The sequence below is a fragment of the Ovis canadensis genome, chromosome 1, assembly GCF_042477335.2.
Source record: "Ovis canadensis isolate MfBH-ARS-UI-01 breed Bighorn chromosome 1, ARS-UI_OviCan_v2, whole genome shotgun sequence".
In the NCBI taxonomy this organism is placed as follows: Eukaryota; Metazoa; Chordata; class Mammalia; order Artiodactyla; family Bovidae; genus Ovis; species Ovis canadensis.
In genome coordinates this window covers 220,623,934-220,651,564 of record NC_091245.1, presented here as the reverse complement: position 1 = coordinate 220,651,564, position 27,631 = coordinate 220,623,934, and the positions used below count along the sequence as shown (strand labels likewise).

Below are 27,631 nucleotides of genomic sequence, written 5' to 3'. Positions count from 1 at the left end.
TTCTGGACATGCTGCTGGCCTCTGATGCAGTAGGCAGCAGCTTATAAAATATGTGATCAGGTTTTTTTCCTAGCCTGCTCAGAGCCCAGTACTTCTTGGTTGACCTGGCTTCACTTTAGTTCTCTTGGATGTTAAAAAAGAGAGCCCTGAGACTTCTGCATAAATGCCTCAAACAGTCTTGTTTCAAGGTTGCACATTAGTACATGGCACCCCACTGCAGGCTCCAGATAGGCCTACTGTCTTCACATTCACCTATTTGCTTCCCACTCAGCTACCTTGTGAGTCTCCCCTTGGGAGAATATTGGAACTTGTGGGTCCACTCCATAGCACAGAGGAACAGAAAGTAGCCTGGGAAAGTAAACTGCATCACAAAGGTTTACTTTGATGTGACTGTGTCCTAGCCTGGGAGAATCTCTTTCAGAATCCTATTGACACCCCTAAAGTACAGTAAAGTGAAGTCGCTCAGTCGTGTCCGACTCTTTGCAACCCCATGGACTGTGGCCTACCCGGCTCTAAGGAGCCTCTCAGTCCATGGGATTTTCCAGGCAAGAGTACTGGAGTAGGTTGCCATTTCCTTCTCCAGTTGACACCCCTACTACCCAGCATATTATGGAATATTTCAAAACAAAAGCTGAATGGATTACTGCTACATTAAACAACATGAATGAATTGCACTAATGTACAAAAGTAGTCGGATACAAAGAACATACATATGATTCCATTTATATAAAATTCTAAAACATACAAAACTGTGGTGGTAGACATCATGATGGTGGTTGTCTGTTGGGGAAGATGGTTGGAGGCAGTTCTGACATTTACTCTTTATCTGTATCATGGTTAACACAGATGGGTTAGCTTTGTGATAATTCATTTAACTGTTAGATACTTCCATTTAAAAGAAGTATATATTTAAAAAAAAATTAATTTGAAGAATGAGAAAACCAGAGTGTTGGTTTTTAAACTTCAGTGAGATTAAAGATGACTTGGATTGTAAAAATGCAGGTTCCCCAGACTGTTTGGAAATTCTGATTCCATAGTCCTGACTCTTAAAAATCTATTTTTAACAGTTCCCCCATTTGATTCTCATTCTCCATACTTTTTAAAAAATGCTGATTTAGCATCTTCAGTTTAAACTATACACTGGACAGATGTTCGAGCATAAGAAGTCTGTCATACTGTTACACAAGTCTGAGTTTATTGGCTGTCTTAATTGCTAAGAATAGCATTTCCTCATCAGCTTAATGTTTTCCAAATGTAATGACAATTGTTAAAAATGTTTTTATTTTTTTATTTTTTTGGATTCAATCATCTTTATTAACCTATCAATGTTACATTTTATACATAATAGCTAGTCTTCTCAAAGGGATCTACTTTAGTACATCGTGTTAATAATAAAAAGCCAAGTAAGAGGGCTGAACTTCAACCTAGCATTTTAATATCCTCTGGACAAGGCAAGCTAGAAAATCAATCACTTTGCACACATGTAAGAGTAGTGTTCCAAAATAAGTACGAAGCTGCTATACTTTTAAGCAGGGGAGGAAAAAAACTTCCATTTTGGTCTTTTTTCTTCCAGCAAATTATACTTTCAATTAACAGCAATAATGGTATCATAAAAAAATGCTCTGCTTTTTAAATTCCTGAACTTCAATACAAATTAAAATAGTAGTATTGGAGTCTTTTGGGAGGCAAACAGCTAGCAGCTACGTTCATCAGTGTAACTGAGCCTCTTTATCGATAACCTGGTCCAGGTTGGGTATAGCCCTGACCAAAGGGAGGACGGCTACATGCATATGGGTTAGACCCACTTGAAAGAGGGGTCATGGTACTTCCAGGAGGTGGAGTGAAACCTGGTCTTGGCTGGTAGGCCCTGGATTGGCTTGGAGCCATTCCCGGTTGTGAGGCAGGGGCCACAGTGTAATTAGTGGGCTGAGAAGTTTGGGTAGTGTAAGTTTGTGGAGGGTAACTGCTTGCCTGATACTGCTGTGGAGGTTGAGCAGTTAGTTGCTGAGGCTGACCAGAAAAGGCAGGTGCCGGTGCCTGGGAAGTTGATTGCTGGCCATATCCTGGGAACTGCTGAGGTTGCTGGGGTCCAGTCTGCTGACTATAGCCTGAATACTGAATACTGTACTGCTGTGGCGCCTGAGGGGGCGCCCGTGGCTGCTGAGTGCCATAGCTGGGCTGCAGCGAGTACTGATGGTACATCTGACCTTCACTCTGACCTGCTTGAGTCTGAGCTCCTGTATATGGTGGCTGCTGTGGCTGAACTCCTGGTGGGTGAGCTGCGGAGGAGGAGGAAGCAATGCTGTCGGGAGTTCCTGACCGGTCTTCTGCAGGAGCACTGGGAGGCCCTGAAACCTGATCATGTGTTAAACCAAACGCTGACATGACATTTTTATTGATTTCATCTTGGTTTTTTAAAGGATCAAAAGCTGACATACTTGCTGCCATAACCTGAGTAGACTGTTTACCAGAAGAATCAGCAGCAGCAGGCTTTTCTTCCCTACCATCCACAGTATCGTTTTCAGGAATGCTGGAAGACGGGCCTGGTTCTCCAGGTGGTTCCAAGCTGTCCAGTAAGCGATTCACTTTATTTCGAAGTTCTATCAGTTCTCGACGAAGATATTTCACCTGACTTGATTCAAGGGGTCTTGGTTGGCCATTAACAAATAATGTCAGTTTCAGTATTCTACTACACTGAATTGCAAAGGAAAGGTCAGAACTATCAAAAATTGTTATAAGATCTCCATCTTCATCTTTATATTTAATTGTAACTTCATCATTACTCAGAAGTTTTCCTCTGAAGACTCGCTGCATCATTAGCACTAATTCATCATAAGTAATATCTTCATTATGAATGGGAATTCGTTGAATATCCTCCCCAAGCTGAGCTTTGACGATTAGTTTCCCACTCAGATCCAACTGCCCATTCATGGTGGACTCCAGGATGTTCTATGTATGTAACTCTAGAGAAAGACTGGCATTCTGGAACAGGCAAAACCAACACATGGTGGTAGAAAGCAGACAAGTGGTTGCCTGGAGCCGTTAAGGGTGAAGTAAGGTTTAACTGGGGCAGAGTCTTATTTTTTCTTATAACATGGTTTTCTTACACATTGAATTCTGTGGCTTTTCAGATTTGATCAAAAAAATTTTATTTCCTATTGCATTTTTAACTATAGAAACCTGACTTTCCTCTGACATGCAACTTTTTTTTAGATAACAGTTATTTAGTTCTAGCTATATTCAGCATGTAATGTAAAAGTGTCAAAGAACTGATGTGTTTGAACTATGGTGTTGAAGAAGACTCTCAAGTCCCTTGGACTGCAAGGAGATCCAACCAGTCCATCCGAAAGGAAATCAGTCCTGAATATTCATTGGAAGGACTGATGCTGAAACTCCAACACTTTGGCCACCTGATGCAAAGAACTGACATTTGAAAAGACCCTGATGCTGGGAACGATTGAAGGTGGGAGGAGAAGGGGACAGAGGATGAGATGGTAGGATGGCATCACCAACTCAATGGACATGAGTTTGAGTAAACTCCAGGAGTTGGTGATGGACAGGGAGTTTTCTTTTAATATAACATATGAACGATACTCCAAAAAAAGCCCTGAAACCCATTTCACACATTTTGTTATTATTAACATCAACTAATGAGTGTATTTCTCAAACAATTGCAGATGTTTTTAAGATTTTGTTTTTCAGTACAGACTCAACCCGATAGTAACCATCTGTCCTGGATGATTCAAGTTCATCTCTCTGAAAGTGTGAGAATGGATTTGGTAAGGCATTTAGGTCTTTTCTGGCTCAGTAACTCAGTAACCCTAGAACATTAAGTGAAAAATATCTGTGCCTACCCCTCAGCACCCCTGCACGCGTGCACACATTTCCCTAGGGAGTAAGGAAATGGGGTATTAGGTGGTGAATATAAGGAAAAGCCTGATAAATTTTAAAAATCATTAAATAGGAAATTTCTATCTTAATTCTTTATTAAAGGAATGGAGAATAACAGATTTGGGGTTTTTTTGTAATGTTAAATTTTTGGAATAAATACAGCTATGATATGAGGAATTCATAATAAAGTGAAGGCAATATTTTGACAACTGTAAAACTGAACACCTTTATTTCACCTCATTACAATATTTAGAGACAGATGGTTTTTCCTTTTAGATGCAAAACTTAGAATAACCTCTTTAAATTGTCCACAGTTGTTGGGTTGGTTTTTTTTTCTTCCTCACACTTTGCCTGGCTTTAGCAGTAATAAGTCATTCAAGTTAAACTGTTAAGTGGTATATATGAATTAATAAATTTGTGAACATGAGTCTGTAATCAAAGGATTGTAGTGTCTATTGCCTCTTTGTATAAATCTTAATTTGAAAACAATTGGCCACAAACAAGTGTAATTATTTGCCATCAAATCATTAAAATGTTAGTGGCATCCTCCAAAAGAGAATTCTCTTTAAAAGTTCACTGGCAGCACTGGACATGTTTGGAAAGTATACATTTATATGTATTTATATGTGTGTCTGTTTATATATATTTGCCTATATTTGTGAAATTGAACCAAAACTCATCTATAAAATACCTTAAATACTTTTTCAACCTCTAAACCCCTTGATGGTACCTGGAATCTGCCCCCTGAAACCTTTTTACCTCATGACAACTTTCAGTTAGGATACCTAGAATGACCTTTCCTTCGATACTGCTTTACTGTTTGGGTGTATTTTCTTTATAAAAAGAAATTAGTTCCTTGATTTCCTTCTTCAAGTGTTCAAATTTTGGTCCCTATTTTGTAAAATTTTTTTGAAAAATTACTCAGTTTTTCACAATGGACAGTTACTTAGAATTTAGTATCTTTTACCTGTCTAACAAAAGTAACATAATCTATGAAAGAATTTAATAGATGATAAAAATATTAACATCTGAAAAGTAATAAGACATATAGATGAAAATTAAAGTTTGTTTTTCATAGATGTTGACCTACTGGTGCAAGAGAAAAACCTGCATTAGATGACAGGCTGCAAGCTTCCCCATAACCTGGTGTCCAGTAATAATGCCTTTTAAGGCCATTGGAGACTTCTGCAAGGTACACGTGTCCATCCACCACAAACGGCTCCACATCTGTATTGTCCGATTTTAGACGGCCTGTGTGAATTAAATCTGAATATGCCTAGGATTTTTAAGAAAAACTGTATCATTAAGAAAATAGTTAATTCATTTTACAAATTTCAACATTCACATTTAGATGTGATAATTTATAGTCTGAAATATTCTGAATAACTGCTGAATTTAAAAATTTTTCAGGTATTGTTCACACTGTGTAAATTACAATCTCATAAAACTTATTTCTGCATTTTAACATTAAGGATGTTTTGTTGTCTTATGACTCACTGAGATAACAATTCTATATATATTACCAATTTTGTGGACCAGAGGTTTCAAGTGAAAATTTTCAAGTCCCAAGGTGACTCATAAATGGGGGTGGCGTGCTATTGTATATGCCCCTGAAGATCCAGTGATAGCTGGGGATCCATTTTTTAGAAAAATAAACACCCACAGATTTTGGCTTAAAACTTTGAGTTCATGGACTCCCTGAAGGTAACTGACAGATTTAGGCTGAGACCATTCCTTTAGTATTAGATGCTGGCATAGCTGGCCACATAGTTATTTCTTCATTGTAGAATTTTCTTTGTATATCTTGTATGGATCATTGACATCTACATAAAGGTGTCATACAAACATGTTAAACTAATTTGTCAGTAAGGCTGTGACTACTGTAGAGAAAAGGAGAAATCAGTAAAAGATTCAAGTCTAGTTGCTTTCTGCTATAGCTTGTCATTATTAGTCCAACTCAATTTAGCTTCTAGTGTTATAGAATGTGGATGTGGTGTTTTTCTGAAATCAAGCTATTTTTAAAAAAATAGTGTACATGTTATTAATCTTTTTAGTGATAGAATTCTGATTAGTCTTTTGGCAGTTTTTGAGAATTCTGACACCTTATTTTTCTTTCTATTCTAACTGAAAACTATTCCGTTATGATGCTTTTTGTGTGTTTTGAAAGCAGTATTAAGGGTTCTATACATTTACATAAGCAACATAACATATTTTGACAACTTGTACTGTATTTTCGAATTCTGTCTTGATTTAATTATTGGGTAGCAGATTAGAGATTGTGCCACATCAAATTTATACTGAATCAACAATTGTGATTTTTTTAAAATTAACTTTGGAGTAGAATTAGGACTGTATAATTTATCATTTTATTTATTTGTTTATTTTCCACTGCGCTAGGCCTTTGTTGCTGTGCACAGGCTTTCCCTAGTTGCAGCAAGCAGGGGCTGCTCTTCGTTGCGGTGTGCGCAGTGGCTTCTCTTGTGGGGCACAGGCTGTAGGCGCATGGCCTTCAGTAGTTGTGGCACACGGGCTCAGTATTTGTTACATGGGCTCAGACACGGGCTCAGTATTTGTTACGTGGGCCCAGTTGCTCCATGGCATGTGGGATCTTCCCAGACCAGGAATGGAACCCGTGTCCCCTGCATTGAAAGGTGGATTCTCAACCACTGAACCACCAGAAAAGTTCCTTGGTGATATTTATACTAACATGTAGTATTTGATATCTTTCACTGTTTCAACCACAGAACTTTCCAGTAGCTAATTTTTAGAATGTATGTTAAAATTTATCAAAACTGAAGTGTCTCACTGTACTTGGTAATCCTGACTAACTCATCAGTAAATAACATCTGATGTTGTAGGGAAAGCCCCAGGAAAAAACCTCAGTGAAGACAAACTTACCACACATGTAGCTTCATCAAATTTGTTTCCCCAGATGTAGATATGAGAGAGTGTAGGATTTGTTTTCATTGATTGTGAAAGTGCAACAAGTCCTTTTCCCTCTATGTTGTTGCTCACCACAGACAACCTGTGGAGAAACAAAAAGTAATAACCCTAGAAACAGTTCCACAGAGAGAATGGATGAGCTACCAACAGCATTTATTACACACATCTTACTGTGTTGTCTTAGCATTAAATGTATTCAATGTAGTAGTTAAAATACTGATCTTACAATTCCTGAAATCCAAGAAACTTTTCTAATTGGATTCTTCATGTACCTAAGTAGAGCTACCTACATTTTGGAAATTGTTTTAAACAAACTATTGTTCTACTTATTATTCAGTAAAGGTTTGGAGTGGATTGCAGACATATTTTTCAGGATAAAGTCACCTGAGCAATATTTTCTTCTTGATTCATTCTTAAAGTCATTATCATATTGAATGATTATAACTTTTCTGTTAGAATTTGGGATAAATAATATAAGTGATAAGAATTTTCTCTTTAACCTTAAGCATTCATAACGGTTATCAATCTAATTTTAAAAAGACATTCCTTTAAAAAGAAAATAGAAGATACTGAAATGTTTCCTGTAACTTAATATGTTAGTTTAGAAACTGAGTTTTCATATTTCACCATGAATCTTAAGTGGTAAGAGGTTTAAAGTTAGTGTTCTAAACAACTTTTTTTTCTGTTATTTTGATTAAATGTAAAACCATACTAACGCTTTAAGAGTCCTGTTGTGTGAAGCAAGAGCATCACTGAGATAGTTTGCTCCTGCATTTTCCATTCTGTTAAAAGAAAGATCTATTACTTCCAGGGTAGTATTGCTTTTCAGAACATCGGCCAAACACTTCATTCCATCCTGAGTTATTTTATTGCTGGGAAAGGAAAAATATCTAGTTATATTTGAAAATATGAAGTGTCCTTTTATTCATAGAGATCGTAGGCTTAGAAACTTTTAAGCAGTACTTTGTATTTTAGTTAAGATTTATTTTAGTCACTCAATTTCCAAAAATGTTACTGAAAATTTGCTATAAAATGTTGCTTCTGTTCTGGTTTACGTATTTAAATTGCTCACTCCAGTTATTAGGAGATATTATATCAGTTTAAACTGAATAATAAGTGAAGCTCAGGATAAAAAGATAAAAATGGTTTTATTTCCTAATTTTTGGATTTAGTGTCTAACACAGAATCATACCTACTATGAATCTTTACACAGATTTTCCAGATTATCACTTACCAGCTTACATCAAGGTATTGAAGGCTCCTGTTCAGATACAGTGCATCACATAACTGTTTCATACCACAATTTTTTATATCATGTTTACACATGTGTAACTCAACAAGGCATTGATTTTCTTTCAACATGTGGCCTAGGTGAACTGTAGACTCTTCCTAAAAATAGATAGTCTTTTTTTCTAAAATATAATTTTAAAGCAGTACATGTTTATTTCAAGCATGGTCAGTTATTTAAGTTAGCTTTTTAAGAAGACTTTATCAGTTAAGACTGTTAGTCTACAATTTGTATTTGTTTAGCATGGCTTTTGAAAAGAAATCATTTTGTCACAAATGATAACCTTTACCATCTTAGAAACACGCAGCGGGCACTTGTAAAGTGCAATGACTAAGTGATGTAAAAGAGGGGAGTTAAAAAGGCTGAGCGCCGAAGAATTGATGCTTTCTATTTGTTGGTGCTGGAGAAGATTCTTGAGCATCCTTTGGACTGCAAGGAGATCAAATCAGTCAATCCTCCAGGAAATCAGCTCTCACTATTGGAAGGGCTGATGCTAAAGCTCCAGTACTTTGGCCCCCTGGTGTAAAGAGCTTGACTCACTAGGAAAGACCCTGATGCTGGGAAAGATTGAAGGCAAAAGGAGAAGGGGGCAACAGAGGATAAGATGGTTGGGATAGCATCATCAACTCAATGGGCGTGAGTTTGAGCAATCTCTAAGAGATAATGAAGGAGAGGGAAGCTGGCGTGCTGCAGTCCATGGGATTGGCAGAGTCAGACACAACTTAGCAACTGAACAGCAACAACAGAAATCATTATTTTAAAAATATCAGTCATCCCAGAAGGAAAACAAATCACAATAATTGGTACCATAGTTGAGCATGGCAGTCCAGTGGTTAGCAGTTGCTTTCACTACTGGGCCCAGATTCAGTTCCTGGTTGGGGAACGGAGATCCCACAAGCTACAGAATGCAGCTTAGGTACAGAATGAAGTCCAGACCTCCTGGACTGCTATTCTTAGGCAGTATGCCATTATTACTTATGATTTCAGAGATGCAGTGGCTCATCACATCAATACAACAAAACAAACAAATGACAAGACATTTCACACTGGGCTTTTATAATTCTCTAGCCCTTTATCATTTGTGTGTTCATCTTAAGCATTCTGCCCCTCAACAGGTTTACCCACTGAGAATGAGTTTATAAGAACAAAAGACAACATATTTGTTTAAATAAGCAACTTCTAAAACCATATTATAATACTCTTACCAAGAACTTAAAATTTTCCATTCAAGTTTTCATTTGTAAATGGTAGTCTACAATTCTAAAAATATAGCACATTCATGAACCTTGACATAATCCTCAAGTTAGTACCTTCATTTTATTCACATACAGCATTATTAACTGCTCACTTAGAATACATACCTGTTCACCATACAGTATGGGTCGGTTTAGGTTTAATCCTTTAATTGTTCGGTTTTGAGTTAGGACTGTAGCAAATGCTATCACACTTTGCATTCCCTAAAAACAGATAAATTCATTAAGGAAACTGACAAAAACTTTAAAAAGTAACCTCCCTAATATTTCAAGATGAGTAAAACTGGGCTCTGATAAATCAAAATTGTGCTTTTAAAGGTTTAATTTCCTAGTCCTTGAATGTAGGTTGATCAAATTCAGAAAAAATCCATCTTTAACATGCACGGGGACTTTCTTAAGGATTCCTTGGATGTTTACCTCTAGGTTTGCTCCTAAATCTTCAAGATTCTGTATGATGCAGACGTCAGACATGCGGACACAAAAGTGGATCCCAGCTAGGGCTCTATGCTACTTATATATCCTTAATGCAAACCTCCTTTTATATTCATACTAACACACTTTAAATGGGTGTTTATGGCGGCAAACCATTACTAATCACATTTTTCACAACTCCAGTTGGCCCCCTCTGCCTTTTGGAAGGGCCTGATCCTCTCGCATCTCTGTGATGGATACATACCTAGTTGTTACACCAGAAAACCTGGGCCTCTTCCCACTCCACCCGTCCTCTTACCTTCCTATCAGTTGATTGCCAGATCTTAGAAGCAAATCTTACAGATTCTGCTTCCAAAGATGTCTCTAATTAGTCCATCTCTAGCTACCACCTCACCCAGGTTCTCACCACCCACCTGAATGAGGGCAGAAACTTCCTAAAACTTTCACTTCTTTAAATGGGAAACATAAACCCTTGAAATAAATAGAAAGCATTTGTAAGAATAAATACATGAGTATTAAAATTACTTCAATCTCTGTCAGTCATGTTACACTTGGGGAAGCACTCTCTTAGCACCATACCACACTTGGGGAAGCACTCTCTTAGGGTCTGCATGTTCTGGATCCCTGGCCTGGAATATTTCTGCCATGTCCCTCTTGAAGGCAGCTCTTTCTCATCCTTCACAGATGGGGCAGCTTTTTTCATCCTAGTATTCCTTCCTCAGGTCTTAGGCATAACCATCCTATCACACAGATGACCTCCTACCTACCCATTATCAGAGTATTTTGCCATCTTTGTAGCACTTTGCTCTAATTTACTGATATTTTCCCAATTAAAATGTAACCTTTATAAAGGCAGAGACTATATGTGATGCACTCTTGTATCCTTAGAATCTAGGGTTGTGACTATTACGTGCAGAAAATATACAGTTGACCCTAAAGGGTCAGAGGTCAATTGTATACCTTGGTATCCATGGATTCAAGGAACCTTGACTTATGTAGCAATTGTAATATTTACTGTTGTAAAAAGTCTGCATTTACCCGGACCCAACAGTTCAAACCCATGTTGTCGAGTCAACTGTATATTGAATTAATGCTTTCCCCATTCCTTCCTACTGTATCTACCCACTTAAACTTTAGAGCCTATTATACCAAAGAGCCTCCTTGGCCCATCTTACTGACATCCTGTCCCAGTGATGTTGCATTAACCTTTTAACTAGGTTCCTAACAGTAGGCCTGAAGGTTTGAAGGCATGTTTGAGAAAATGAAGCCTGGACTTTGAAGACATATCAGGTCAGATGAAGGCTCTTAGAATTGTCTTAGGTTTTATGCTATAACTACTCACTGAAAAATGTTTCCACAAATAAAAAATTTACATTATACAAATCAAGTATTTGTTTAATTAAAAGGAACATAAGGTTCTTTAGAAAATCCCATGCAAGTTAAGAAGGGTAATAGATGGAAATTTAGGACGATTTTTATTACACTGGATATTCTTCCATAAAATTATTATAATCTGATTTTTACTTAAAGATTTTTTTTCTCTGATACTAGATCTTAGAGATGAGCTTAAATCATTCATAAGACTGTCATGTAGCTGGTCTCTTGACACTTCTCTGTGCTAGTTTCCAGGGAGAAATATCAAATACTTGAGTGACTCTCTTTTTTTTTTTTTTTGTGAGTGACTCTCATAACCAGTTTAACTCACCAGATCACAGTCACCCAGATCTAATTTCTCTAAGGATGAATTAATTTGTAGCATTGCAGCAAAAAACATCCCACCCTTATTTTCAATCTTGTTTCCAGTCATTCTTAGGTGTTTCAGAGTTCTATTCTTCTGAAAAGGAAAAGAGGCAAAACTGGATTAAAAATTTAACCCAAAGAATTCTCTTCAGATTACGTGTTAGGAGACTGTATTACTATTTGCGGACTCAGTCAGTTTTTCATGGAGATTGAATAGAATATATTCCATAAAGGTAACATTCAATTTCCCATAATAGGTAAAAATATAAAGTGTACAATTTGGGAATTCCCTGGTGGCCCAGCAGTTAGGACTCTGCACACACACTGCTGAGGGGTTCAGGTTCAATCCCTGGTCAGGGGACTGAGATCCTGTAAGCCACATGGTACATCCAAAAAGTACAATTCACTGGATTTTACTACATTCACAGTGTTGTGCAGCCATCACCTCTAATTTCAAAACATTCTCTTTACCCTTAAGGGAGACCCTATACCCGTTAAACACTCACTTCACATTTCCCTGTATTACTTTGAAAGTGACACAATTTCTCAGACATTTGCAAAGTTTAATTCCTTCTCATAATTCATTCTTTTGATAAATCATCCACAAAATTACAGACATTTCATTGTCCTAATGAAATATTTGAACCATAAGTGCATGTAATTATCTTTAAAATTAAGTCAAACTTCCCTCCCCCCCGCCAAGAGTGGGAAGAAGGAAAGGATGTCCACTCTCACCACTTCTATTTTACATTGTACTGGATGGGGCTAGATAAGGCAAGAAAAAAAGGCATACAGGTTGGAAACAAGCAAAACTTTTTGCATATGACAATCTTTTATGTGGAAAATTCTAAGGAATCCACTAAAACAAAAAAAGACCTGTTAGAACTAATATATGAAGAAACACATCCCATGTTTCTGAATCAGAAGACAATATTCAGTTCAGTTCAGTCACTCAGTCGTGTCTGACTCTTTGCAACCCCATGAATTGCAGCACACCAGGCCTCCCTGTCCATCACCAACTCCCGGAGTTCACTCAGACTCACGTCCATCAAGTTGGTGATGCCATCCAGCCATCTCATCCTCTGTCGTCCCCTTCTCCTCCTGCCCCCAATCCCTCCCAGCATCAGAGTCTTTTCCAGTGAGTCAACTCTTCTCATGAGGTGGCAAAAGTACTGGAGTTTCAGCTTTAGCATCATTCCTTCCAAAGAATACCCAGGACTGATCTCCTTTAGAATGGACTGGGTGGATCTCCTTGCAGTAAAAATGGCACTATTCCTCAAGTTGATCTAAAGATTTAAAGCAATCCCTCTCAAAATCCCAGTTTGTTTGTTTACTTTGCAGAAATTGATAAACTGATCTTAAAATTCATGTAAAAATGCAGGGGACCCAGAAGAACCAATACAACGTTGAAAAGAACAAAGACGACCCACATTTTTTCAAAACTTAACTACAGGACTACAGTAGCCAAGATAGTGTGGGACTGGCCTAAGAACAGATATATAAATTAAGAGAGAGTACAGAAATAAACTCATTTATAATCGACTCTTGACAAGGATGTCAAAATCAGTGGGAAAAAAACAGTTTTAACACAAGATGTTGGGTCAACTAGATAGCCACATGAAAAAGAATGAAATTGCTCCTACGTCACTTCATATACAAAAATTAAAATATCAAATAACTGAATGAAAGAGTTAAAAACTTAGAAGAAAATGTAAGTGTAAATATTCATGACTAGGTCATATATGACTTTAGATGTAACACTAAAAGCATAAACAACAAGAAAAACACAAAATGCATTTTACTGAACTTCTAAAATTGTGTGCTTCTAAAGATACTACTAGGAAAGTGAAAAGGCAACCTACAGAATGTCAGAAAATATTTGCAAGTTATATCCTATAAGGGACTTGTATCCAGAAAGGGCAAAACATTTGAAAAGCGAATTATCCAAAGAAAATATAGAAATAACCACTTAGCATGTGAAAAGATGTCAACATCATTAGGAAAATGCAAATCAAAACCACAAAACCTCTTTATACCCACTGCTGCTGCTGCTGCTAAGTCAGCCCGACTCTGTGTGACCCCATGGATGGCAGCCCACCAGGCTCCGCCGTCCCTGGGATTCTCTAGGCAAGAACCCCGGAGTGGGTTGCCATTTCCTCCTCTAATGCATGAAACTGAAAAGTGAAAGTGAAGTCGCTCAGTTGTGTCTGACTTTTAGCGACCCCATGGACTGCAGCCCACCAGGCTCCTCTGTCCATGGGATTTTCCAGGCAAGAGTACTGGAGTGGGGTGCCATTGCCTTCTCATACCCACTAGGATAGCTCAAATAAAAAAGTATCAGGTATTGGTGAGGATATAGAGAAATCAGAATACCCATTGTTGGTGGAACATAAAAAGGGGCAACCACTTTGAAAAAGTTTGGCAGTCATTCAAAATGTTAAATAGAGTTTCCAAATGATCCAGCAATTCCACTCCAAGGTATATACCCTAGAAAATTGGAAACATAAGTGCACAGAAAAATGTGTGCAAATATTCATAGTAGCGTTATTCATTATAGTGGAAACCCAAGTACCCGTTAACTAATGGATGAATGAAATGTGCAATGGAATATTACTTGGCAATAAAAAGGAATGAAGTATGTTACAACGTGGATGGCACTTGAAAGCATTGAGCCAGTCAATAAAGGCCACATGTTATGTGGTGATTCTATTTATGTGAAATGGCCAGAAGAGTCAGTTAGAAAGTAGATATGACTGCAGGGTGCTGGAGAGAGGGAGAGAAGCGTAGAGAGGGATTACTAACAGGGTCTCTCTTCTGTGGGGAGGAGGTGTTCTAACAACAGTGATAGTGGTGATGGTTGCAAAACTGTGAATATAGCTGATCTTTGAACAACACAGGGGTTAGGAGCAGTGACCCTCTGCTGTTGAAAATGAGTTTAACTTCACAGTTGGCCCTCCATATCCAAGTCCTACACTCTCAGATTCAACTGACCGTGCATTGTATCATACTGCAGCATGTATTTAGTGAAAGAAACCCATATATGAGTGGACCCATGCAGTTCAAACCTGCGCTCTTCAAGGTGTCCATTGTATGCTAAAAAAGCCACTGAACTGAACACTTCCAAAGGATAAATTCTTATGTGAATTATGTCTTAATAAAACTTGATTTTTTAATTGAAGTATAGTTGATTTACAGTGCGTTAATTCCTGCTGTTCAGCAAACTGTTATATATACATTTTTAAAATATTTTCCATTATGGTTTATCCATAAAACTGTATTAAAAGTGAGTTCAAAAGTACTCATGTGATATCTAAATGTTAATGAAGTGCAACAAAAAATATACAGTTGCACAAAATTAAAATAAATTGACATTAACATTTATTTCTGTTGGTTTCAAGCTAAAATTAAAGAAATTGAAATCCCCAAATTGTTAGTTTGAGGTATACGAATGCTTACATGTAGGGCTTTAGCAATCAGTTCTCCACCTTCAGGCCCAATGTCATTAAACATAAGATTTAAGTAAATGAGATTATGTTGTTTCTAAAATAAGAGAAAAGAAGCTATTATACATGTATTACCAGAAATCAATCAAGAATATATGAGCTGCTTTTTAAGTAAAGGTGTTTACCAGCAAAGAAAATCTTTACAACCAGGGAAGTTCAAGGTCTCCAGCAAAACAAAGGATGATTAAGGAAAAACAACATTCTCATTTAAACAAATATAATTACAGGATAAAGAAAAAGACTATATTCATTTTTTTAGTTTTTTTTTTAATTGGAGGATAGTTGCTTTACACTGTTGTGTTAGTTTCTGCTGTGCAACAGTGTGAGTCAGCTATTAAGTATACACATATCCCTCTTAAGCCTCCCTCCCAGTATATTCATTTTTTATCAATGATTCAAAGTATGGATGTGCTTCATGTACTAAACCATAGTGTATCACTTTGCAAAAGATGACTCAAGAGGCTCTAGGTATGAGCTCTACTGAGACCATATACACAAATGTGTTTTTACTGTATTTCAAGTGTTATAGCACAGTCAAGACCCTTGATATTTTACAAAACTATGTTTTGTGTATATGTCACTAGACTAGGTGATTTCACCATAAACAGATCTGAGAACATGGTGGCTATGATTTTTGATTTGTGGTTGTTGAAAATAACTTGGTGGTGTTTTGTTTTTTTTTTTTAAAATCTTCACTCCATCCTTATATTCTGTGCCATTTCATGGGTATGCGAATTTTAAGATCTTTTTTGGCTCAGTAGAGACACTTGCAGCACACGAGAATGGGACAAATAGCTAAGAAATTAAAAAGCCAATTTAAGGGAAGAATAACAAATGATATATGCTGCTTTAAACATTTTAACTGAAAATACAGACACACACATGTATATGTCAATCTCCTGAGGTTGAAACAAAACCTTTTCTTTAAGGACACCTGTTCTTATTGGTGGACCACACTACCTTTCTTAAATAAAATGCAACCATAAAGCAGCATTTCAGTTTGGGTATCTCGAAAGTGAAGTCTACAATAAAGGGTTAGTTTAGCAGGCTAGGGCTGCTGAAACCCTGCACATTCCAGAGAAAAGACTGGTTCTTAACTTGGTCCTGAAAGAAAAAAAAGAACAGAACATTTTGCAGTAAAATACCTGGAGCAGTTTTGCAGCATAGTACGCGCCAACATCACTTAGGAGGTTGTATCTAACATCCAAACCTGAAGAATACAGATGAATAGAAGCTGATATTCCTCCTAATGAATACTTAATCAGCAGAATGAGAACAGGAAGGAACGATTCGTAAGGAGACATACCATTAATATATGAGTTATTCTTTAAAACTCTGCAAAGAATCCAGAAATCTTCACCTGTTACTCTTTCTCCTGATAGTGAGCGACTGTTACCAGCAATATTTAATGTGATTCCTACCGATCTGTTAAAATATTAAAAGGAAATCCAGTAAAGGAAAAATATTTTTCCTTCATGGTTAGTGACATCACTGGATAGTATTTACTGGAACCAAGTACCACAGTACAGATTTTTATTAAGTGTAACTTAAAACTACTGAATATATACTACAGCTTTTGAAAAGCACTTTAATATATGCATAATTTAATTTTTCAAGCACAGAAAAAGTATTCCTACTTGATAGGTAATGACATTGAAGAATGTCATTCAATGATTTGCATAAATAAACCCAGCTCACAGGAGTTAATGACCAATCTGGAACTCAGACTTGGAGAATGCTGGTCTAGTGCCTTTTTTTTTTTTACTAAACTACCTCCAAGACCTGTGTCAGTCATCTATGCTGAATCAAAAAAGCATGTCCATTTCATCTAGCATTTGCAAATGGCTTTCAAATCACTCAGTATTCCAAGAGTTTTCACACAGATGAGTATCAGTGACTGTTCTGATGTAATCAAGTATATGTCTTCCTTACCCTTTTTCAATTTCTTCATCCACTTCTTGGAGTATTTGCAATATAAAAGGTTTAATTTCCTTGGACTTTTCCATACATAAGTCATTATAATATTCCTGGAGACCACCAATAGATGCTGAAACTTTTGAAAAATAAATGCAATACTTTTCATCACATATAAATTATCCGAGGAGCTTCCTCCCACCAAAATTAGATTTCTTTCAAAGATACAAATGTGTGTGTGTGTAGAGTTAGGAGTGAGGGGAAGAAAAGGAAGAATAGAGAAAGTAAAATAAGGAATGGGAGAGAAGAAAAACGCTGTTTGGAGAACTAGGGCCATAGAAGTACCCACTGAGGATGGGCAGACACTTAACTTGAAGTGACACAAAAGGAGAACTAACTTCTGTTAAGTAACAGGCCTGGCAGCTGAGGAAAATGACGTCCAGAAAAATTAAGTATTTTGCCTGAAATCATACAGCAGAGTATTGAATCAAACTTGACTCCAAAGCCTCTTCCATTCTGCCATAATGGATTAGGGTAACTCATGTTTGCTTATAATAGCTTCAGATAAAGACAGTTTTATCATAGAGTCTAAACTCAAAAGGGATCTGAAAAATCAAGTCCAACAGGCTTCTTGAAGACCTTCTATACCCTGTAAGTTGATAGCATCTTTGAATACAGCTCTGTCTGTCCTTCCTAGAACAGGTCTCCAAGTTGAGACCTCACTCATAGAAGTGCTTTACCTGCCATTGTCTTCTATTTCCTGTTTCTAAAGGTGATTTTTCCCTGACAGTCACTAATAGGGAAGACAAACAAAACAGGAGTTGAAGTCTTCTTCCTCTGTTACACCTGCAGCAGCATCTTTCCTTGATGCATCATCTTATTATTTTCGATACTACTTAAAAAATTTTTTTATTGTAGTTGATCGACAGTGTTGTGTTAGTTTTAGGTGTACAGAAAAGTGAATCAGTTATACATAAATATTGTACGTTGTGTAGTGTGTTAGTTCCTCAGTCCTGTCCGACTCTGTGACCCCATGGACTGAGCCCACCAGGTTCCTCTATCCATGGGATTTCCCAGGCAAGAATACTGGAGTGGATTGCCATTCCCTTCTCCAGGGGATCTTCCTGACCCAGGGATTGAACCTGAGTCTCTTGCATTGCAGGCAGATCCTTTACTATCAGAGCCACCAGGGAAGGCCACATACACATACATACATCCACTCTTTTTTTAGGTTCTTATGCTTCAGTCACTGGTTCATTTCTGGTTCGAAGGAGGTACTGGTTGCTTTGGGCTTCCCTTGTGGCTCAGCTGGTAAAGAAGACGCCTGCGGTGTGGGAGACCTGGGTTCGATCCCTGGGTTGGAAAGATCCCCTAGAGAATGGAAAGGCTACCCACTCCAGTATTTTGGCCTGGAGAATTCCATGGACTGCATAGTCCATGGGCTCTCAAAAGAGTCAGACATGACTGAGCAACTTTCACTTCACTTCACCCATATAATTCATTACAGTGTATCAGGTAGAGTAGGTCCTTATCTATTTTATAAATAGAAATGTGTATATATCAGTCCCAATCTCCCAATATATCCCTTCTCCCCTCCCCTTTGTTATTATTTTAAAAGCATCTTTTTCCAGGCCCAGGCTTTCTAGGGTAGAAGGTATGCTGACACTTTCCTTACAAGCACATACCACTCCCTGTCTCTTTTCTGTCTTAGCTTTTGTGTTTGTATGTCTCTTTAAGAGAGCTTAGTAATCTCACTACTCAACCACCCTGAGATCTTGAGGATCCAGTTTCTCTAAGTCTCTTCATCTCAAAAATGTTCCTTCATGAGTGGATTTCTGCACTATATGAACTAAAGAGTTTGCTAAACAAATATGCAAAACAAGATTAAAGAGAAAGAACATTATGTTAAAACTGAAACCAAATAATTTTTCTTACAGTTTTTTAAAAATAAACTTAAAAAAAAAATAAATTTAGGGGAATTCCCTAGTAGTCCAGTAGTTAGAACTCTGTGCTTTCACTGCCAAGAGTCCTGGTTCAATGCCTGGTTGGGGAACTAAGATCCTGCAGCTGCATGGTGTGGCCTAAATAAATAAATAAATAAATAAATAAATAAATTTAACCTACGTTTATTTCAAATAACTTGGAAATTTCAGTATCAAAAAGAAAATAAAAGAAACATTGATCAGCAATCTCATTGCCAAAGAACCACTGCAACTGAGGTCTGGGAGTGTTCCCTACTATTTTTCTTTTTCTGTATCCTTTTCCTATTCAGTTAACATTATGAGCATCTTTCCCATTTCATTAGCTACCCTCTGAAAATTTTTAACAGCATAATTGTACATAAGAAATCTTCACTTACTAAGCATAAAATAATAAGGACCTACTGTATTGCACAGGGAAATATATTCACTATCTTGTAATAACCTATAATGGAAAATAATCTGCAAAAGTACATATATATTCTGTATAACTAAATCACTGTGCTGTATACCTGAAACTAACACTATTGTAAATCAACTATACTCCAATTTAAAAATAATTTTTTAAGAAATCTTTCACTTTAGGATTTATTTATATTTAAATAATACTTTATTTCATGTATTAAATAATACTTTAGCACAGTATTTCCCAAACTGTTCTGTGGAATACTAATCTACTGCATGATCAAAGATATTGTAAATAGAATGGAGTTTATCCTAAAATAAATTTGAGAAATGATGAGTTAAATAATGCTAAACAGATTCCTATCTACAGTAATTCTCGGGACATTTAAAACTCTCAGGTACACAAGGACTCCTCAAGTTGTTGAGCCCGGAGGGGAAGGAGGATAAAAATGCTCCTAGACTTAGGACTTAGGAGACCATGGTTCACATGGAATACAATCCAAAAAATGCTCCCTTACCATCCTCAACAGAAAATAAAACAAGTAGACCTCAAACGAATTTACTTGTTGGAACTGGGCTCCCACTGGGTTCCCTCTGCTCTGGCTCCTACCTTCCTTGGTATTAAAAATGTTAAACAAAATCTCAGAAATGGAGACCCAACTGAAACAGAGGTAATTATCTGGTGTTTGTTAAAAATGCAACCCAGGAGACACAGATCCAAGAAGCACTTGAACTGTGTTCCACCAGACTACAAAGTGGTGGTGATTTACAAAGGCAAAGAACCCAGAAGTTACATAAATGGTTCATCAAGAATTGGGATTGGGGTTTGAGCTGGCAAGAAATGAGGTTGCTTGTTAAGCAAGGAATGACTGGGAGTCTGAAATGATTACAAAGTTGCAATGGTGGGAAGAAATTTGAAACTATAAGGATGTAGCTAGCAGCTCCTATTTTGAAAACAGCTAGTAGTGTCCTTGAGTCTGACACTGTGCTGTATAGACCCAATGGACTGTAGACCGCTAGGCTCCTCTGTCCATGGGATTTTCCAGGCAAGAATACTGGAGTGGGTTGCCATTCCCTTCTCCGGGGGATCTTCCCTACCCAGGGAGAGAACCCAGGTCGCCCACATTGCAGGTGGATTCTTTGTCATCTCAGCCACTAGAGAAGCCCAAGAAAACTGGAGTGGGTAGCCTATTCTTTCTGTAGGGGACCTTCCTGACCCAGGAATTGAACTGGGGTCTCCTGCATTGCAAGCAGATTCTTTACCAGCTGAGCTACCAGGGAAGCCAATTCAAGTTCTCAGTGATGAAGGAATGCATCTGAAATCATTTCCACAACAGCCACCCAGCTCCATTTTGCATGCCTGAACCACAGTTACTCCATTTTGATTTTTAAATAGCTTTAAATATGTCATCAAAGAGAAGAGAAGGCTGCCTTGAGAATTTCTCAGTTTCATTGCCTGCCCTCAGCTGGCAGAACCGTATCCAAGACATGCAAACAGATGTAGACTTACAAGTCATGTTTATGTGAAGGCATGAAGGAATCTTAGATTACAGGCCAGACAAAGCCAAAGAATATGTATATTTAACTACCTGGCCATGGATTTAAAGTATTTTTGAGCATCAGCTATATTTTTCTGCTACTCTCTCTTTTATTTAAAATTCACCCAAGTATTGCATGTCAGGATTCTATGGCACCAACAATTTATTTCCTATACTGTATTCATATTAGGAGAAAATAATAAACTGGTTTTCAAATCGAAAAAAAAGCTAAGAATAACCAATTCTACAAGAAAATGTCAAGAATTTGACCTAGATTCATTTTTAATCCACACCTGACACTTGAATTCCAAATAATCTTTACCTAATAGCCCGTTTAAACATTACTTCAGTTCAGTCACTCAGTCATGTCTGACTCTCTGCGACCCCATGAATCGCAGCACGCCAGGCCTCCCTGTCCATCACCAACTCCTGGAGTTCACCCAAACTCATGTCCATCGAGTTGGTAATGCCATCCAGCCATCTCATCCTCTGTCGTCCCCTTCTCCTCCTGCCCCCAATCCTTCCCAGCATCAGGGTCTTTTCCAATGAGTCAGCTCTTCGCATGAGGTGGCCAAAGTACCGGAGTTTCACCTTTAGCATCATTCCTTCCAAAGAACACCCAGGGCTGATCTCCTTTAGAATGGACTAGTTGGATCTCCTTGCAGTCCAGGGGACTCTCAAGAGTCTTCTCCAACACCACAATTCAAAAGCATCAATTCTTCGGTGCTCAGCTTTCTTCATAGTCCAACTCTCACATCCATACATGACCACGGGAAAAACCATAGCCTTGACTAGACGGACCTTTGTTGGCAAAGTAATGTCTCTGCTTTTAATATGCTATCTAGGTTGGTCATACCTTTTCTTCCGAGGAGTAAGCGTCTTTTAATTTCATGGCTGCAGTCACCATCTGCAGTGATTTTGAAGCCCCCCAAAAATAAAAATAAGGGCTAATTTTGGAGGTGGTTACCCTCTTCTATGGTGGCTCAGAGGGTAAAGCGTCTGCCTGCAATGCAGGAGACCTGGGTTCAATTCCTGGGTCAGGAAGATTCCCCTGGAGAAGGAAAAGGCAACCCACTCTGGTACTCTTGCCTGTAAAATCCCATGGATGGAGAACCCTGGTAGGCTACAGTCCATAGGGTTGCAAAGAGTCGGACACGACTGAGCGAATTCACTTTCACTTTAACCTTCACCCTCTTCTATTGAAACAGTCAAGTGCTGGGAGATTGAGGACTGAGGGGTCAGTCAGACTTGGGTGCTAACCCGGAAGGGCTGTGTGATGTCAAACAACTTACTGAAATTCTATCTTAAATTTCCTTTTATGCTAAAAGCAGAGCATGTCAATGCCCACCTCACAGTGCTGTGTGGAATATGTAAGGCCTGTGGCACAATTCCCTATCTACAAGCACACAAGCATCCTAAATGGAAATTGTGAAGGGAGACGGGTGTACACTTTCCGCTTAACATGAGAGTGAAAGTAAGTCATTCAGTCGTGTCCGATTCCTTGTGACCCCATGGGCTGTACCCTGCCAGGCTCTTCTTTCCATGGAGTTCTCCGGGCAAGAATGCTTAACATGCTACCAGATAATTCACGGGTGCAGAAATACTTAAAACCGTGCAGGCGTGAACGTGCAAAGAGTGGTCTCCAGAGCCTCTAGCCCACCTGGGCCCTGTTCTCTGGAGACTTCACAAAAAAGGGGCCCAAGTAGTGCATGGAGACAGAGAACGCGACACACACACTTGAATTCAGGACAACCCACCGCGGGAGCTTGGGGCTGCCCTCTCAACCACGTTTGGGGGCGCCCCGAAGTTCCGGGCTCAGCTGGGGTTCCTAGGGGCCCTCTCCCGCCGGGCAACCTCTGGCCCCAAGTCTGCTCGGAGGACTCGGCCTGGCCATGACGCCCCTCGCGCATTTCCTCCGGGCTAGGCTGGCGCCGAAGGGACCCCCTGTTTCTTACCGCTACCGTCTGCCGCAGCCCAAGCCGGAGTCGGGGTCCTAGAGGGAGCGGGAAGTGGGGACCCGGACGCCGGCCCGGCCTGCTTCTGGCTGAGCTCCATGCTCCGTACAATCCGGCCGGCAGCGGCGGCGTTGTCATGACGACCACGCGCGTGCTCCTGCTCCGTGTGCTGCAGCCGAAGAGCTGCAAGAGGTGTGGCCCCACCTCGCGATCATAAGCGCCCATGCTGTGCGAACCTCTGCCATTACCCCCTCGGTCCCGGAGGCCTGGCTGGGCAGGTAGTGACCGCCAATGCGGTGGAGACTCCTTGTTCACCATCTGAGTCCTAGTCCCCTGCGTGGGTTAAAGACACACGGAGGCAGGGCATCCCGGTTCTTTTGCAGAGAGAAGTTCTCCAGGTTTAGGGGGCATGGCTGATGAACTAAGGGCCGGGGATACAAAGATGATTATGACACAGACCGCCCCCCAAGTTGTGCTCATACCTACAGAGGGTAGGTGCAAAAGCTGAGTTGCCCACCACAGCTAGGACGGACGGAGGTAAGGGAACTTAAAGGGGCTAGTTGATCAATTTTGTGGAGGGGCCGGGCCATCAGGGAGGGCTTCTTGGAGGAGGTATCGTCCTGACCCGTCCAGGTGAACTTGCCAGAGGACGGAACTGCTTTGTGCGTTTTGGAGATGAGCATGAACTTAGGGCTGCCCAGATGAACAGACTGGGTGTGTTTTAGAGGCGAAGCAAGTCAGACCGGATCCATGTGGAGTCCTGTGCATCTTCTGAGAAGCACAGCTGTTATGGGGCAGTGAGCCCTCAGATTGGGAACAGCTGATGGAGGGTGGCGCTAGTAGTTAAAAAACAAAAACAAAAAAAAACCCCGCCTGCCAATGCCGGAGACATAAGAGAGGCGGGTTTGATCCTTGGGTCGGAAGATCCCCTGGAAAAGGAAACGGCGACCCACTCTAGTATTCTGGCCTGGAGAATCCCATAGACAGAGGAGCCTGGCGGGCTACGGTTCATAAGGTCGCACAGAGCCGGACAGGACTGAAGTGACTTCGCACACGCCCAGGGGAGAAGAGGTCTGAAACATCTCAGGAGTTTGAGTGAGGAGACAGAACCCAGCGTTAGTTACCAGGTAGATGGGTCAGGATTTGGTACTTGGGCCTGGGGGAGAGGAGACAAGGAAGGAAGAAAGGAAGGCCTTCTGTCTGGGGTTGCCACAGGTCAAAGAGAAGGAAGTGAAAGGGCCTTGCAGGCGACTCTGGAGACATAGACTCCTTGTCTGAAAAATGTGAGGGGAAGATCCTCAAGGTAAAAACAGGTCATTTATGAAGTTTATTGTTTTCAAAGGTGAAGAAGAAAATATCTGAATCCTCTCTCCCTCCCACTACCCAGCCAGGCATTTCCAGACCATACTCCATTGCCAAGAAATTGTGCCAGGCAAGGCAGAGGTCTCTTGAAACACTCTGTAACCCACAGATTTTAAGCATCACTGCAGGTAGTTCTTCAGATTAAACATGATGATAGAAAAGACAATTATGTTTTCATTTACCCCATGTGCTACCAGCAAAGTTGAAAGGTAGCCTGAAACTCTGAGATGTGAGTGTAGGTACAGTTCAGCACACTCCCTTCGCTGTGCTGCTGCGGTTTAGTCACTAAGTCGTGTCTGACTCTTTGTAACCCCGTGGAATGTAGCCTGCCAGGCTCCTCTGTCCACGGCAAGAATGTTGGAGTGGGTCGCCATTTCCTTCTCCAGGGGATCGACCCAACCCAGGGATAGAACCTGCATCTTGTGTCTCCTGCATTGCCAGGTGTATTCTTTACCACTAGTGACACCTTGGAAGGCCTTTGAAGAGTAATTCCACTCAGAAACTTCTCAGTAATACTGGGTTGTAAAAGTACATCCAGAGAGCAATCCCTAGTTAAAAATAGCCAATAAAGAATCAATCTTCCCTATTCTTATTTACTGGCAGCTGTTGTAAATCCTGGCTTTATAACTTCCTTTTATTAAGTCCACTAAAAATGCATGTACAGTGCAATTCCTTTGATAGCTCAGTTGGTAGAGCGGAGGACTGTAGTGTGAAGTTTCTCAGGCATCCTTAGGTCGCTGGTTCGAATCCGGCTCAAAGGAATTGACATTTTGGACTTCCCTGGTGGCTCAGAAGGTAAACAATCTGCCTGAAATGCAGGAGACCTGGGTTTGATCCCTGGGTTGGGAAGATCTCCTAGAAAAGGGAATGGCAACCCACTCCAGTATTCTTGCCTGGAGAATTCCATGGACAGAGGAACCTGGTGGGCTACACTCCATGAGGTCACAAAGAGTCAGACAAGACTAAGCAACTTAACAACAATGCATATACAATATAAACAGCTTTCATAGGGCTATCAACTTGATTCTAAACACATGTGGGATATGATTCATGTGAGCTAATACACAAACACATGTGGGATATGATTCATGTGAGCTAATACACACATAGAGACCTTCTAGGCAGGTCACAACATGGAACAGGATGAATGTTAAGAGAAATAAGTTCTTTTATGTGTCTGGAAGCCCAGACATACTTGTGCTAACTAACCTTAATTAGAGCGGCCAGTGCACACAAATTTCCCCCAGATAGCTCTGTTGGAAAACTGAAATAGAAAAATCAAGCCTGAACCTTCACATCCAAGAAGATTTTAATTAAAACCAGGTTTCTGGAGAACAAATGATTGTTACAAACCCAGGTGAGGAAGTGACTGAGGTTCAGTCAAATGCCGTTGCTCCTTCTTCCACTTCCTGCTGTGTCTTGAGAAGAGCCTTTCGGTGGTTTCTTTACTTGTGAAACAGGGATTGTAACAGTACCTCCTTAGAGTTCTTGTGAGGATTAAATAGGTTAAGTAAAACCTAGAACAAGTAACTGTCCTTGGTATTCTCTATTTCTCTTTTATTTATAATTTCTTATTTTTATTTATATTATCACCTCAGTCTGAATACCGTTGATTGCCTAAAAGCCATCAGCACTGTCAGTCATTTGTCTTTAGGAAATGAGATTTTAACCTGCAGGACTCTACACTGTTAGATAAAGACAAAAATGTTAGAGACAACTAGTCCTAGACATAATTTAGTCCATGATACATCATCTCTCTTTTTTGGCCATGTGGCTTGTGGGATTCCCTGACTGGGGGATCAAACCCTAACAGGGGATCAAACCCAGGTGCATGGCACTGAAAGCAAGTAGTCCTATAACCACTGGGCCACCAGGGAATTCCACGTCTTCTTTCTTTAAATAACAGCCACACCATCTCATAACTCTTTGGGGGGCTGCTGCTGCTGCTGCTAAGTGGCTTCAGTCGTGTACAACTCTGTGCAGCCCCATAGACGGCAGCCTACCAGGCTCCACCGTCCCTGGGATTCTCCAGGCAAGAACACTGGAGTGGATTGCCATTTCCTTCTCCAGTGCATGAAAGTGAAAAGTGAAAGTGAAGTCGCTCAGTCATATACGACTCTTCGTGACCCCACGGTCTGCAGCCTACCAGGCTCCTCTGTCCGTGGGATTTTCCAGGCAAGAGTACTGGAGTGGGGTGCCATTGCCTTCTCCATTTGGGGGGCTAGGTATATAGAAACAAGGATCTGAATCACACACTGCTATGCTGCAAGGAGCAAAAACATTAAGTGTGGGGCTGGGAATTCACCCCTCTCCGTCTTGACTGGGCCTCTATGCTGGATGGGAGGTCTAGTCCTCCAGCAGAAAAGACCCCACCCTAGAAGGCAAGGCAGAGATGCCACAATCAACCCAGCCACCATCATGTCATAGTCCTTCCTGCCTTCCCCCTTAGGCTGTGTGTGTACGTGTGTACATGTATTCATAACCAAGGGCTTGGTTTGGTTTAGTCACTAAGTCTTTTGCAACCCTGAGGACCTGTTGTTACCAAGCCAGGTTCATTTGCCTGAGAACAAAGCAAGCCAAACAATGAGAGGTGGAGGTTTGCAGCAAAAAATGGTTTATTGTGAATCAGTCAAGTGAGGTGAAAGAACAAATCACAAATCCACCCTCCCAAAGACAAGGGACTCAGGATATTTATGAGACAAAGAAGCAGGGTGGCCTGAGGTATGGGGAGCATGGGGAAAGGTGATTGTAGATTTTAAAAAGTGAGATAATTGTCCTTCTGTGCAGGCACAACTGGGATACATGCTCAGAATTTGGTGGCATTAGCTCATTCTGGGGGCAGAGTTCTCGAGTTTCTGATGGCAAATGGTCACCGACCAAACACACATACCCAGGTACATGGTCAATACTGCCAACCAGTCTTAACTGGCTGGGGTGCCAACTGGACAGCTGACTCCAAGTTCCTGAAAAACAAACTGGGCAAACATCTCAAGACTCTTGGTGAGAGATACTATCCATAGTGGTGGTGAAGGGTCTGTTAACATTATTTAGGCTACACAATGCTTTTTGTTAAAAAACAAAACAAAGTGAGCTTGGTCAGTGAAGACAGGTTAGTTTTTTATTTATTAAGCAAGTTATAGTTTAATGGATCTAACTGATAACTACCCTTGGTTTCACATATTCTAATCTATCATACCAACTCACACATGGCTGTTACCTATGCCTACAGAAAGCCTGATCATCCACCTTCCAGTCCTAAAACTTAAAAGTTCCACCAGGCACGAAAGTGCCCACTGGTTTCTCCTGATTTAGAAGTACAGTTCATCTCTTGAATTTAATTATGTTGGCCTTTACATCTACAACTTTATGCCGGATTTAAGGGAAAATGCTATTTTTGTTTTGTTTTTTTGGCTGCATGGCTAGCAAGA

The 27,631-nt window shown here is 39.9% G+C and overlaps 1 protein-coding gene, 1 non-coding gene and 1 pseudogene across 5 annotated transcripts; 1 reads left to right on the top strand and 2 right to left on the bottom strand.

The window, feature by feature from the left end:
* Nucleotides 1–1,276: 1,276 nt before the first annotated feature.
* On the bottom strand, nt 1,277–4,601 carry LOC138435458 (protein TFG pseudogene; annotated as a pseudogene).
* On the bottom strand, nt 4,092–22,982 carry LRRC34 (leucine rich repeat containing 34). Of its 4 annotated transcripts, XM_069580064.1 has the most exons (11): nt 22,842–22,980; nt 16,983–17,103; nt 16,357–16,475; nt 16,196–16,260; nt 15,004–15,087; nt 11,513–11,641; nt 9,484–9,579; nt 8,069–8,223; nt 7,551–7,706; nt 6,790–6,916; nt 4,092–5,167 (listed from the first exon to the last, which is right to left on the bottom strand). In XM_069580064.1, the coding sequence occupies exons 1-11, from the start codon at nt 22,939–22,941 to the stop codon at nt 4,964–4,966; spliced, it is 1,356 nt and encodes a 451-aa protein (XP_069436165.1). In that variant the 5' UTR covers nt 22,942–22,980; the 3' UTR covers nt 4,092–4,963. The 4 variants fall into 4 exon arrangements, with proteins under 4 accessions (XP_069436165.1, XP_069436183.1, XP_069436173.1 ...); XM_069580082.1 differs by lacking the exon at nt 7,551–7,706 and having other exon boundaries at nt 22,842–22,962; XM_069580072.1 differs by lacking the exon at nt 15,004–15,087 and having other exon boundaries at nt 22,842–22,962.
* A 1,892-nt stretch (nt 22,983–24,874) lies between these two features.
* Nucleotides 24,875–24,964, top strand: TRNAY-GUA (transfer RNA tyrosine (anticodon GUA)). Its single transcript is given in 2 exon segments — nt 24,875–24,911; nt 24,929–24,964. It is a non-coding gene; the product is annotated as a tRNA-Tyr (tRNA).
* Nucleotides 24,965–27,631: the final 2,667 nt, after the last annotated feature.

Coding starts and splice junctions, on each gene's coding strand:
- LRRC34 (XM_069580064.1), bottom strand. CDS start 22,941: ATGGAGCTCAGCCAGAAGCAGGCCGGGCCGGCGTCCGGGTCCCCACTT. Junction 8,224..9,483: donor CCATACTGTATGGTGAACAG/GTATGTATTCTA, acceptor ATCTATTTTTAG/GAAGAGTCTACAGTTCACCT. Junction 6,917..7,550: donor CACAACAGGACTCTTAAAGC/GTTAGTATGGTT, acceptor GTTTCTCCACAG/GTTGTCTGTGGTGAGCAACA.